Here is a 13,976-nt window from a genome sequence, read left to right on the forward strand (position 1 = left end):
GCACTTAAGGATGCAGAGAAACAGCAAGTGGCTTTGCAAGCTAGACTGGCACCTCCCCAACCTCAGCTTGACTTAAAATGACTTCAATAATTAATTACACTAGGTTGAAAGTTTCTGCAGGCCCCCATTTTGCATCCCCAGATGCACAATTTAATTTTTTTAATGAGTTTTTATCTCAGCATTTTGGTACAAGGTGCCAACCGAGCTAAACTTAGGTGGCAGCGTTAGCTTTATTATCAAGTCTGATTTTTGCAAAAGTTCAATTCTTCCGATGCTACAGGAAAAAAAAAGGATGCAAACTAAGCTGGGTCTGTCATTAAAAAGAATTCTTTTAATAGCATGCCAAAACTTAAACATTCAGGTTGAAAGTGCTGAAGCAACCACCATAACCGCTTGGATGCGTATCCTGTGTACCTGACAGCCCCAATTACCATCTGCCCACAGTGCACGTGATTGTCAACAACAAAAAAAATAAGTTTGGGGAGTTTGAAGTGTTTGCAAGCCGAATGGGGATGCTTGGATGACCACAACAGATGAGGTGTGTGGCACAGCACACACCAAGGCTTGCAGCTGTTTTTTCAGTTACACAGAACCACCAAGATCTTTTTTTTTTTTCAACAGCATATTCAGGCCCTGAAACCTTCGTTTTACTGGAGAGCAGAACTGGTTCTCCGTTCTGCAAGCCATAATTAGTGTGAAAATCAAAAGCAGGCAGGGACATGTTGCCAGGTCCTTTTTACCCATCTCCCCCGTATTTAGCTGAGCCTGGTCCGCTTCCAACTTAACCGTGTTACACTGCGCTAAGGAGAAGTCGGCACTGGGGAATCAAAGCAAGTCAAGGCAACGCGTCACGCAGCCATAAATGAGTCGTCGTCAGCAGTGCCATTACCCCTCCGTACAGGCAAGGGTCACAGGCCTGTCCACAACCCAGAAGAGCCCGGCCAGGAGGGCACATGCTAAACTAACTTGGGAGAATGGTTTTTGCCTCCAAATTATCACAGTTTTGTTTCTGCTGAGCACCAAGCCGAATCCATCCCACTAGAAAAAGAGGGTCCTGTCGGCATTTCCAGCAAAGTCCCTGGTGCCCTGGTTACTCTGCGCCCTTACTCATTCAGCACCCTGAGACATAACAGAATAGTTGGGTTGGATGGGTGCTTCAGAGATCATCTAGTCCCACTGCCTTGCCTCTCCCCTAACAATTATGATTTTAGAGAAGCAGATTCATTTCTGGCTGGCCACAGGCAGCGGCTCAGTGACTCTGCACTACTTTTATTCTTAGCCTAGGGAGCGAGCATCAAAAAAATGCTTTGCATAAGCCTACTGCTGCAAGGTTCTTATTTCACTTCCAGGCAATTTTTTTTTCTTTGCAAAACCACTAAGCATCAAATGCAGAAGAGAAACTGTGAGAGAGCAGCATTTTGTGATGAAACAGAGAGCGAGAGTGATGGCCTTTAAAACAGATCGGCTCCCGTGGTTAATGCAGCTACAGCACCGCGAGCCTCGTGGCGCTTGCCTGAGCAGCACACACAGACACCGAGAGCCTGACGCAGGAGGCGACGAAAGCCATCAACGACACGGCGAGAGCCGCAAGGGCATCGGGCAGGGAAAGCAGCGCCTCAAGAGAAAGTTGCGAGGGGAATACAGAAAGAGAAACAAAACCAACGAAAACAGGGAGGAAGAGCAACAGAAGAGGAAGCGGAGATGCATAATGGCAATGAGCTATTCTCATCCCTCCCTTCAGCCCAGGGAGCCACACACCAAAACCAACGGCACATTTTCTGTGCTGGAGAGAGCTAACACGGCATGTTGTAGCTACACAGAGATGTGCAGCTTCATAGGTGGTGTGTGTGTGGTGGTGGGGTTTTTTCTTGGTTTTTAAGATGTCTTTAAAATGCATGACAGTGCAAGGAGAGAAACCAGAAGGCCAAGGAGCCACTTGAGTTAGCTAAGAGAGGCACAGCACCTGCACGCAGTCAGTACCAGTAAGTAACCAGGTAATAAATTATAATAAGTTGCCCGGGTCTGTGTGAACCCTGCTGACACGGTCGGTGAGCCCAGCAGCCCCGCAGCAGCCCCCGATACCTTTCATTGCCCGGCTGGAACTCGGAGAGCAGGGACGGCCTCCTCCGCTGCGGCTGCATGATAGACCCCGGCGGGAGGTGGGAAGCGTAATCCCTGGAATGATGCTGGTACTCTAACAGCGCGACATCCTGCAGGAACAAACAGAACAGCTCGTTAGGACAGTGGCAACTTTCAGGAAAGCTGTGAGCCCCAAACGCTCGGAAGGAGCCGTGCCAATGCCCTGCAGCCCCCAGCCCCACAGCACCCGGACGGGAGCTCAGCCCCAGCCCCAGAGCAGGCACGCTGGCACTTCTGGCATGCCAGCAGTTCTGATGTTGGCTTCAAACCCAAGAGTAAGAACAAGTAAGGAGAAAATGAAAAGTCGCAGGATACTTTCAGCTTCCACACAGCCATATGGAGAAAGAAAGGGAAAAAAAAAAAAAGAGGAAGAAGCACAAATGTTATCTCAATAGGTCCCTTTAAACACAGCTCCCCTGGGCTGAGCTAAAGGGGTTTGAAAGGATAGTTCGCTACTTATTATGTGCACATCCCTTTTGTTCCTTGACCCTTGGAGAGTACAGTACAGTATGTTCCTGACTTTAATTAAATAAGAAGCCCTCCTGCTCTGTGCCACAGACTGCTTCCAGCAACAGCATTTCAGCAGCTACGTTTCAATTGCTATTTTTTATTTGCAGATAGATACTTGACCAGAAAAGGAGAGTAATCATCTAATTAACTAAGACCTTCAGCAATGGCATAGAAAGCCCTGCCACAGAATATCCGTGGCAACACTGACACATATTTACATTAGCACCAATCCCACCTGGGAGTCAATTTCAAACAGTCCTCACCCAGAATGACACCAAAAAAAAAAAAAAGACACCAAAAAAAAGACAAAAGCAGCTCCAACTGCCTCAAAAAGAGACAGAAACAACAGGGTCAGCAACAAACCAAAAAACACCCAACAGATAAAACAGCAAGTACTTGCAGTTGGGAGGGGAAAACCTCTCAGCCTGAACAGCTGCAGCAGACGTTATTTGATCAGATGTAATGAAGACTGATAAACGCCAGCACAGCAGGGACGAACCTCAGCGAGGCCAAGGGGCAGGCAGAGGAAGGGCTTTGGAGCTGACGCTGCACCACGCCGCACCTCCAGAGCCCTTCCCCAGGCGTGAGCGAACGCAGCGCCCAGCGCTGGATGCTGTGCTCCAGCTCCAGAGCACGAGGAAATACCGAAGCCCAACAGCTTTGGCCAACAGAGGATAAAACTAGGTGTTTGCCCAGCAGCTTTCTGGAAGTCCAGGAAGAAAAATAAAAACGCTAAGCACTCAGTCGAGGGGAGCCAAGAGCACAGAACCCCTGCCCCAAGTTCAGCCTCGCCCACGCAAAGGCCAAAAAGGTCAGAGACAAAATGGAGGAGGAAGGGGGGGTGTCCGAAAGGCATACCAGGATATTTTGGGAACCAAGTTTATCTTTCCCAGCATCAGAAGCAATGCTGTGGTGGTGCTGCTCTGACCGATCTGAGGAGGGCCCAGGAACCAAGGCCCCAGGCAGCCGCAGGCTCCGGCTCTGCCTCAGGCCTCAGCCTCCGGAGCAAGGCGCGCCTTCAGGCAGGCCTCGCGACACGAGGAGCAGGGCACCCCCGACTTGTCTGAGCGGGGATGTTTGGCTTCTGCCGTGAATCCAGGTGCTACAGAGGGAGCTAACCCAGTCACGTTGCTTTTCTTAGCTCTGCAGTCCACGTCCGTGAGGTCCTGGGGTCAGAACATACCACAGGCCCAGCCGCAGCCGGGACAAACTCAGACACCCGAAGGCAGGAGCACTTTGAGTACTTGGATCTCCCTGCCCCGGCCAAAGCAGGGTTGCTGCCCACATACAGCAAGCTTCCCTCCGTTCACACTCATGTTTTAAAACAAAACCCAGAAAGCGAGCGATGCAGCTCCTGACATCTGCACACAAAACAAACACGCGACGTCTGGGAAGGCACGCCAGCGGGCCCACAACCAGGCCCGTCACCTGCTGTGGGCGTACAAACGAGAATTACCCGTCTGGGAGGCTTGGAGGCTGTGCCCTTGAGAAAGAAAAAGAAAAAAAAAAGGCTCTTGAGTGTCCCGAGAACCATCTGTTTTTCCTTTCCCTGTGCCCACACTCAGCTGAGCTTCGCCTTTTCCTCCTCTGCCCCGTTCCAGAAAAGGATTTAGTGCAGCCCAGAGGCTCGATCCACAGTGGGGCCAGGACCACGGGTACAGCTCACTGGCATCAGCACCAAAGGCACCAATTCTGCTCTTCCAGGCATCCCCCGACGCTCCCTGATCAGCTCCACTTCTCACATTGACACTCGGTTTTACCGGAAGAAAATGTAACACAAAATGCTACTGAGGGGGGATTAAACCTGACAAATTTCTGTGCCCTGTGATGAACTGTCAAAGGAACCGTGGGAGACCTGGCAGAACGTAGGTGGATTAATTGCTCCGAAAGTTACTACAGTAAATTGCACCGTGAGCTATGGCTGTGTTTTTCAGACGCAAGTGCCGGGAAGGTTTACGAGCTGCCTCCAGAGGAGACCTTGATGTTGTTCAGCCGCGTTTTAAAGGCAGACGCCAGGAGACACCCGGCCGCCAGCGATGCTGCGTCCTCCACGCACAGACAGGAGTGAGGGAGCAGGGTCCAGCGGTGCCACGTGAATCGCCCCGACACCACAGCACGATGTGATTCACCCCACAGCCTGACCCACAATTTCTAGAGCTCTTTGAGACACCTGCTCAAGGGCAGCTATAGGACAATTGAACTACGGCAACTCAAAACTCCGCAGCCCCGAGCTACGCATTGCTCCTTTTCTGTCTGTTTTTTTGCTGGGTGTTGCTCATTTGCACTTTTTGCTCATGCTCTCCTTCCTTGTCTCCTTGCATCTCTTCTTGCCCCTTGCAAAGCCTCCTCCCACTCCCCCAAAACCACTGAGGGGTCAGAGCACCTTCTCCAAGGCCCTCTTCGCCCTTCGACCTTCCCCTTTGCCCACTGCCTCCTGGTGGGAGCTTGTTCCTTTCCTTTGTTCCTTCCTGTGGCTCCTTCTGGTTCAGGTGCTCCCACACAGATGCACTTTGTGACTTGTGGAAGTTTTACAGAATTTCATAAGCTCTGTGAACATCATGGAATAGAAATGAAGAAAACAGAGAGTGGAATGCCAGCTACACTGACACATCAACGGGTCTGGGGAGCAGGAGGAGGGTTTGCCAAAGGCAGGAAGAGATGCAAAGAGAAGGAGAGGATGAGCAAAAGGTAGAATTGAGCACCTTTTCCACTTGCGTTGACAGAAGTTATGTTTCTTTACTGCACCAAAAGAAGAAGAATTTTTCCAAAACAAAACCAAAGCAAATCAACCGAAGTCACTTGGGAAGTTTCAAATTCGAGACCTTATCACTCTCCTGATAAAACAGCAGCTTCCCAAAAATATAACCCTGGGTGAAAGGAACTGTGTCAGCTCCATCGATGTAGGCAGAGGATAAACAAACAGGCCAGAGTTTCCTCTCTACCATGACTGTACTGTCTGGAGCCTCAGACGGTTTGAGAACGTACAAGGCGATGCCAAGGCTGAGCTCCCAAGCTGGGGGTTACGCTCCTCTGCCCCACAGCATCGAACATTGCTGCGTTAGGCACAGCCCGGGAACAGCCATCCTAACCCACAGAGGTGGAAGCCAGTCTGCACAACGCCCCATGGGGTCAGCTCTGTAAGCAACGTCCTCCCAAAACGCCTCTACAACAGAGCACGGGGGGGGGATGAAGCTGTCCAACGGCACAGGCTTTTGCTCCCCAGCATCCCCACAGCCCAGGCCTGGCACACAGGTCCTCAAGTAGGTTCAAAGACCACAGAACAGTTGAGGGCATCTGGTGCAACCCCTACCCAGGCAGGAACAACCCCAGAAGGCTGACCAGAACCACGTCCAGATGGCTTTTGAGCATCTCCAGGGACAAGAGACTCCACAACCCCTCTGGACAACCTGCTCCTGCAGCAGCCCCGATGCCCAGCCAGCCCTAGGGACCCACAGGCAGCAGCACCCTGCCAGTGGGCAGACCGAAAACTATGGACATCACCCAGCCAGGAGAGGAAGGCTGGATCCCCGTGCCTGGGAGCAGCTAGACATCCAAGCGCAGTGAAGAGGCCGAGCTGTCTCCGTCTTCCAGCCCAGAAACGCGTTGCTCTCTTCGTCCTTCACAAGCCACCTGGTATTACGCCATGCTGGATCGCTGCCCCGGCCCAGGCCATCAATCTCGCATGCAGGGAACAGACACTTCAAAACCAGCAAGCCGTATCTCCAAAGCTTAGGGTGAAGCCAGCTAAGTAAAATTAGAAAAATGGAAAATCTCCGTTATCCGCTTTCAGACGATGCACCTGCAGTAGCTCTGGAACAAGTCACCTCGGTGAAATCCAGGAGCGAGCTCTCCAGGGCTCGGTGCCCCGCTGCACTGCTCCAGCTGCCAGCGACCCCCTGAGGAGGGAGTGCCCCCTTCTCCACCAGAACACCGAACGATGTGGGGCTGTGCAGCGGCCGCTAAGGAGGCAGGGGACGCAGGCAGAGAGCTGCCACTGCCAGCAGAACTGCAGGACCTCAGATTTCGGCTGCCCACGACGTACCCTGCACGGTGATTTAGCAGTCAGGCTGCGGCCCCAAGCAGCCTGGGGCAGAGTTCAGCACCCCACGCCAAGGCCAGGAGGCTGCTGAGAGCCCCAGGTCTCTCTGGAGGGGCTGGGTTCGCTCCCCAGCGGGCCCTCCTGAGCGGCTCCTGGCCTCGCAACACAGAGAGCGGCCGGCGGGGCCGAGCCAGCAATAACAGCATCGCCCAAAACGGGCAGACCCGGAGTGCCTACAGCGCCATAAATCACCGCCACAGCGCGCTACAGCGCATGGCCAGCGTTCAGATAAATAAAATGCTAACAAGCCAAAAGCAGCCTCATTAAAATACACTTCTTCATGCAGCAGACTGAGAAGGTGCTCTGGCCCCGTCAGATTTCCAGAACACTGTCCTTCGCTGCCAGCGAGGGAGGCGGGAGGCGTTTGCACTTCCCCTGCCTGGAGGTGCTGGGAGGGGGAGCTGATGAAAGCGCTCAGTCTCAAGGTCTTTTTGTGTTATTACTCAATTCTGCAGCACTGAGAGCGCCGTCTCCCTCCCCTTCCTGGTAAATCCTGTGACCCTAAATAACCCGAGTCTATCAGGCTCATTTAGATACAATAATCAAACTGTCTGAAGGCAGGAGACTGAATGCGCCGTTACAGAAAAGCCTTCAGTGGCACAAAAACACAGACAGCCCCATGGCAGAAAAGGAAAAAAGAAAAGCTGTTTCTCATCTTTAAATTCTCTTTCAGAAGCTTTCGGTCTGCTGCCTCACCTACCGTAAGCTCTCCAGCAAAATTCTGCGTGTCCTCTGACCTCGGGGTAACCCACGTACCACACCGACGACGGCACGCAGCCGCACAGGCTCGCTGCCACCTCTCGCTTTCTGTTTTGACCGTGTGCACTTGCTGGCGTGCCTCGCTTCTTCCCCCCTGCTCGCAGCTGCCTGACCTCCTGCTAGAGGAGAAGGAGGGTTGAGAGCCTCGCTGAAAGCACCCCGGGCTCTGACCTGCAGCACAAAGAGCGCGGCCACATGGACGGGGCATCGGCCAACTGCTCCAGCTGGATGGTGTTCAACCGCGGCTGGAATCAGCCCCTGAACACAAGACCCCAGAGAAAGGAGGCTGGAGGAAAGGAAGAGCTGGTCTCGCAACAACAAAACTGAACCGCTCCTCCTCTCTTCCTCCCACCAGCAGAAAAACAAGTACAAATACCCAGCGCTTTTGGTTCCCTTGGGAAGCAGCTCAGGAACAAGCCCGCGGAGATGTCGAGCGCAGCCAGGCGAGCACCTGCGACAGAGCTCGAGCTGCCTGAAGCCTCGCATCCCTCCCCGGCTGCTTACCGCGTCTCCAGCTGAGAAAGCAACCAGGAGCTCCCCTCCGAGTTTCAGTGCAAAAATAAAGACGGCTCCGCTTAAAACCACCACTCTTGTTTTGCACCGACACCCAGTAGGAGCGGTCCCGGGGTCACTCACCACATCCGCCAGCTGAGCCAGCTCTGTGCGCAGGGTGGCACTCGCTGGAGCAGCCGCCTCTAATCACGGCTTCCGCCGCGCCGCAGAGGCGGCGGCAGCTCCCGGGGCCGCGGCACGGGGCTCCCGGCACGCAGCGCCCTCGTCCCGGCCTCTCAGCTCCCCGTGCCCTGGCCCCCCGAAAGGCAGGAGAGCCGCCGGGGCAGCGCAGCCGAAGCCAAGGGCCCCAAGCGCCGTGTCGCGGGCTGCTCAGCACCACCCTGCCCGGCGTTACGTTGCCAAGAGCTGCCACCTCTCAGCCACCTCCTGGAGCGCTGCAGGGGCTGGGCAGGAATGAGGCTGGTGGTAATGGTGCGGTGCGAACAGGGAGCCAAAAACACAACGCACTGCTATTTGTTCCCCTACTTGTGAAGTGTCCCTTGACTAATTTTTAGATGACGAGGCCTAGGGCCCGTTCCCACCGCTCGTGAGCTGCGCGTGTGCTGTCCTGGGAACGCCTCTGAACCACGGGGAACCCACTGGTGGGGCTGGTGTCCCCCTGGGCCACGGGGCTCGGGGCCAGCAGAGCCGGGCACTTTCTGGCTGCTGCCCCGGCGTGCCCTGCACGCCTCCCAGCAGAGCTCATTTCCCCACATCAAAGGACACCCTCTGACACCCTGAGCTACTCCCCAGACAACAAGGCCGGCCAGAGGTGACACGCCAGACCGAGAGGTTGAACACGGCGTTTGGGGCTCGAGCGCCTGGCCCGGCCCGGCAGGCAGCAGGTCGAGCAGGCTGAGCCGAGCTTCCCACGCCCACGAGCACACCGTCAGCACCGAGCTGCGAACGGGAAACCTGCGAGGGCCTGCGACCATCCAGCAGCTACCGCCTGCGCTAAGCTGCTGCTCGGGCCGCTTTACCTAACCCTGGCTGACCAGGAGCTGGGCTCACCGTCAGTGCCGCCAAGAGGAACAGCTCCCCAGCCCGAAATGGGGTCCCCAAGGGGCAGGAGATGTCCCTCACCCCCACTTTGTACTCTTGTACTCTGAAAAACAGAAGTCGCTTTAAATCTCTTTCTGCCAGCAGCAAGTGTGACCTATTTTAGCAATAAAAGGAAAAGCTCTCTGGTGCCTGGATACCCCTTGGCGCTGGCAGCAGCTGCTCATCAGACCGAGAAATGCACTTTTTAGCCGCTGCCTGGAGAAAACGATTTTTTGCCCAAATCCAATTCAGGTAGGAGGGAGGGGGAAGGTCTGGGAGGAACCAGCACGGTGGCAGAGCGCCCGCTGCTGCCCCAGCGCAGAGGAGAGCCATCTACTCTGGGAGCAAGAGGAAACCTCTGCAGATCGACACCGCTGAAGCGCTGAGGAGGTGGTTATTGATCAAAGCAGGCTGGCCCCAAGCACGCTGTTGTCTGCCCCACATCCTCCCCAAAACGCTGGGAGGAGCTCGCTGCGGAGTCAAAAAAACAACAACAAACAAACAGCCCCTCCGCGACCAGCTGTAGTGCTGGGGAGGAGGTCAGTAATAAAAACCTGCCCGAATACGTGCATTTTTATCTTGCCTACGGGGATGCAACATGTGCTGAGAAGACAAATGCCCTCATTGTTCTGACACGGTCTCGTTGCCATCCATCTCTCAGACGCTGCTGAGTTGGCCTTTTGTTTTAGGAGGTGATCACACTGCGCGTGGCCTCTTCTTGGAAGGCATTGATTTCTGCTGCCATCCCCGCGCTGAGGCCACGGCTGCTGCCAGCACCATTAGCGCCCGCAGCAGCTGCACAGTAACGCATCCGTCCTGCCGCCTTCTCCCCCTCCCTCTGCAGCGAGCCAGGGCTGTCAGTGATGTTTTGCTGCCCTGTCTGAGCGTGCCACCCAGGGACAAGAGGTCGCAATGTGGTGGGGGCAGCTCTTGGTGATGCTGGCTTCCCGGGCATCTCACTGCCTGGTGCTGGAGCCCGGCCCCGGCAGCCAGAGGTGCACACAGAACAACAGCACGTTCACTGCAGGGCTGCACTTGGATTTCTCTCTACCACGAGACTTTTGGCCCCTTCTTTTGTCCCCGTCGCGTCCAGGCACCGTTGAGCTGTGAGTGTCCCACCTGCCCTTCCTCCATCCCTCGCACTCACTCTGCTTCCACGAGCTGGCTGTGGTCACGGACACTCCTGCGGGATGAGCGACCCTTTTCACACCACAAAGCCAAAGCTTCCACCTTCCAAGCACCAGGTCACCCCGCTCGTCAGCACAGCCCGCGTGCAGGAAGCCCCCCACCACACGTACTGACGCACAGCACCTACCTGGGGGTCTGTGCAGGGCCCTGTCCACATCCTTCTGCCCCCAGAGCAAATTCTTCAGGTCACGGGACCCGACTTGCTCGCTGTTTTGAATGAATGTGCCAACAGTGGCAACTAGAAGCAGCCCCCCGCCTTGCAGGAGGCGTTTCCACCCCGGTGGCTGCAGAGGCTGGTGGAGCAACACAGCCGGAGGCAGGCTGGCAGCACAGAAAACCACTGCACGTCTCCAAAAGGGGTATTAGTGGGTCTCCACCTATGCCAAACCGCAGACGCAGCACAAGTTTGTTCTTTCCCTGCGGATTTACAACCTTGAGATCAATCAGAAGCAAAGGAGTACCCTCTACTTCAAACCATGCCCAAAAACAGATCAGGGAGCAGCCACAGACGTTTGCAATAGCTGGAAGAACAAGAGCTGCTTTGGCTAAGTGCTGTATCCTAGGGAAAACGAGCCCTGCTCGCAGCAGCTACCGTAAGCCAGCTCCTTGTTCCTGGCACTGCAAGAGAGACCCCAGGGCAGGGAATTAGGTGTTCTGTTCCTTCGCTTCCAGCTCTCCCGATCCCGGAGCACAAAGCCAATTTTCCTAAACCCGCTGCTCAGCTGCTCCGATCTCGTGCAGCACTTCACAGCAAATCTCAGGGCAGTTCAGGAGAGATGTTCTGAGCTCTTGTGACAGAGCTGATCGGAGGCGGTATTTCAAGGGTAGGTTTTTGCACATTAGCTGGAGGCTGGCAGACAGAGGCAGGAATCGCCCCCCCTCAGCTCCGCAGCCGGTAGCAGGAGGCTTTCTTATCCGCTCTTGGAGGTGGTTGGAGAAGGCTCCTTGCAGCCCGGGGGATTTTAGCATTTGGCACTGTAAACTCTTCCGTTCGGCAAGCTCTGGGAGCTCTGACACAGACTGGCATTTTGCTTCCAGTAGATAAAAGAGTGAATAACCACTCCGAGAAAAACAACACTGCAGCAAGGGCGCCTCGCGCTTGTAATGCAAAGCACGCTACCTCTCTACGGGCTTACCTGATGTCACATTGCCACTGAGCATTTCACCGCGAAGACGAGCCAGCTCCTGCCGTCTCAGGAACTTGCAGCTCCTTGCAGCTCCTTCCACGCCAGGACACTTGCTTTAAGTTGCTCTACTCCAGCTGCCGGGAGTTGTTTGGGCAGGGAAGGCACACGTTGCCCCCAGGCCGCCACTTGGCCAGGACATCACATCACCACAGCAGCATGCACCAAGCTCCTCGCTGGTTCAGACACAGGGAAGGAGTTATCACTGGCCAGAAACCAAACAATCGGCCGGGGAGGCTGCTGCACAAGTGCTGTTTTTGCAAACAACGTTTTAATGCAGGAACCACAGAGGCTTACAGGGAGCTGCTCCCACACGGCAGGGGTGGCACGGCAAGAAGCACGAAGTCCTTGAAAGCTGGAGCACGGGGTTAAGGAAGAGGAAAGCTCACGTTTCCACCTCGCTGAAGCATCGTGAAGGCAACGGGGCCACCCCAGCCCACATCCCAACTTGCAGCACTCCTTTGGCGGCAAAACATCAGGGCACTGCCAGCAGAATGACCGCCGGGGTGCTGCAAGTGGCTGGGCACCTGGGGAGGAAGAGCAGGGAACCCTTCTGTCCCCAGGGGACCTCCGTCACCAAGAGGCTTTAGAGGAAAAGGGGACGTGTGCTATGCATGTGGGGCACTGATCTGTTTACAGAAAATACCTGCACGATGCCTGAAAACGAATATCCTTCGCGCCAAGGTTTCCTTTGAGAGCATGAACTTCGGGCACATTAGAAGAGTGTAAGTAACGCGTTCGGTCACCTGTAGCCAAAGGTCGTGGAGCATTCAAACAATTCTTCTGTTCGCCAGCTGAACACGACAGAAACCGGCTCAACACCCCAATATTACAGCTAATTAACATGGAAAACAACAATCTTTCCCCTGCAGTTTGGCCAAGAACCACGTAATCCTCTTCAGAAAAAAACACAAAAACCCACCCTACTGATTTTTTTTTAAAGTAAAATCAAGAAGTCAAACTAAACCAGAAACTTTTGACCGAGCTTCCTTCTTACCTTTAACAGCATGCACACTTGCCAGAGTATTTTTTACAGTCATGTTTTTAATAAGCTGGAGTTACATCTGCGGTCTCTGTACGACAGCGCAGCATCTTCATGCCTGCCTCCCTGACCGCTGCTGGCACCCGACGCCTGTCAGCGAGGAGCAGGACGCCCCGGTCCAGGTGGGGGCCCACCCAACCCACCCACCCTGCAGAAGAGAGCTTGCTGCATCACCCAGCAAAGCTCAGTCTGGATCCGGCCCGCGGGCCCGCAGCCCTCCCCAGAGCTGGCAGCGAGGAGCGAAACCAGGCGGCAAACTCCTCGCTCAGCCGCTGCTGGATCTTCCCCATCAGCTACGAGCACAGCAGCAACTCCTGGACCTGGCTGCCGGGAGACGCTGCCCATCTGCACACAGCACGTTTCTTTTTGCTCATTTCAAACGCATCTTTTCCCCCAGGACCAGGAGAAGAAAAATGCCCGGCCTGCTTTCCACTGCCTTCTGCCCCTTCACAACGCCCACTCTCGCTTGCTTCAGCTGTGAAATCGAACAGCTGCAATCCTTTAAATCACTTTTCATAAAGTGTCTCCAAGCCTAAAATAATGTCACGGCTCATTTCTGAGCTCAGTATTCCTGCCGCACCGCATCTCCCTGGGTGCGACCGTCACAGTTGGACTGTGATTATTTATTTGCGCTATAATGGCATTTGCAGCCCTGCTGTGCTCAGCCCCACGCACGTGCCCAGGAGGAGGTGACCCAGGGAGTTTCCCCAGCCAGGGGAAGGATCCCGGGGCCGACAAATTCCCGGCTCTCATGAAAGGCTGTCGTGGAATGCAGCAAACCAGAACCAAGACCTAATTAGATGCAAGGCACGCTAGCGTTGGGTTGGTTTTGGCCTCCCTCGCTCTCTTCCAAACAAGCTCTCACTGTGCAAACACACCCCGTGACAGGACTGACCTGGCCGAGACATGCGAGCAAATACCGCGGACTTTTTTTAATATTAAGCAGCACGGAGACTTCAAAGCGACTGCGCTCTCCTCTCCCGACCGAACCCAGCAGGGACCAGCCCCAGCGCTGCCAGGCGAGATGCACGCGGGGGTGAGCGGCTGGGAGTGAGAGCAGAGAGGCACCTTCCACCCCTTCGAGCAGAGGCAAGGTGCGCTGGATCCCGCGGGGCTGGCACGCTTCCACCGAGCGGGCGACGGGATCCTCTTGGCCTTCCATCTCTAAACCTCAACCCCTCCTGCCTGCAGACACCCAAAAGGTATCACGTTAACTTTGGAAGATTGCGCGCGGCTGTAAAAATAGCTTCTAGAAGCAAATGCCAGCACCGTCTTCCAACATTAATAGGACAGAATAAAACCGGTATTCACTCTAGCCAGGGGGCAGGACAGGTGGGAGGAACCCAGAGCTCAGACTTGCCAACAACTGCCCCATTTGGTTCGTCCTGCTGCTGCGACACGAAGGGGAGCAGTGCGTGTTGGCAAGAGACGAGGACTCAGCCAAGGACAGGAGCCATTTGCA

General features: G+C 54.9%; 1 protein-coding gene across 14 annotated transcripts in view; it reads right to left on the reverse strand.

Annotated features, from left to right (window-relative positions):
• NCOR2 (nuclear receptor corepressor 2) overlaps nt 1-13,976 on the reverse strand; it is a 230,811-nt gene that overhangs the window by 148,194 nt on the left and 68,641 nt on the right. For all 14 annotated transcript variants that reach the window (XM_035341049.1, XM_035341048.1, XM_035341040.1 and 11 more), the window contains exon 3: nt 2,083-2,210. In XM_035341049.1, coding sequence (XP_035196940.1) covers nt 2,083-2,210 — 128 coding nt within the window. The remainder of the gene's footprint in view (nt 1-2,082; nt 2,211-13,976) is intronic.

This window comes from Oxyura jamaicensis, chromosome 15 (assembly GCF_011077185.1).
Source record: "Oxyura jamaicensis isolate SHBP4307 breed ruddy duck chromosome 15, BPBGC_Ojam_1.0, whole genome shotgun sequence".
NCBI classification, from domain to species: domain Eukaryota; kingdom Metazoa; phylum Chordata; class Aves; order Anseriformes; family Anatidae; genus Oxyura; species Oxyura jamaicensis.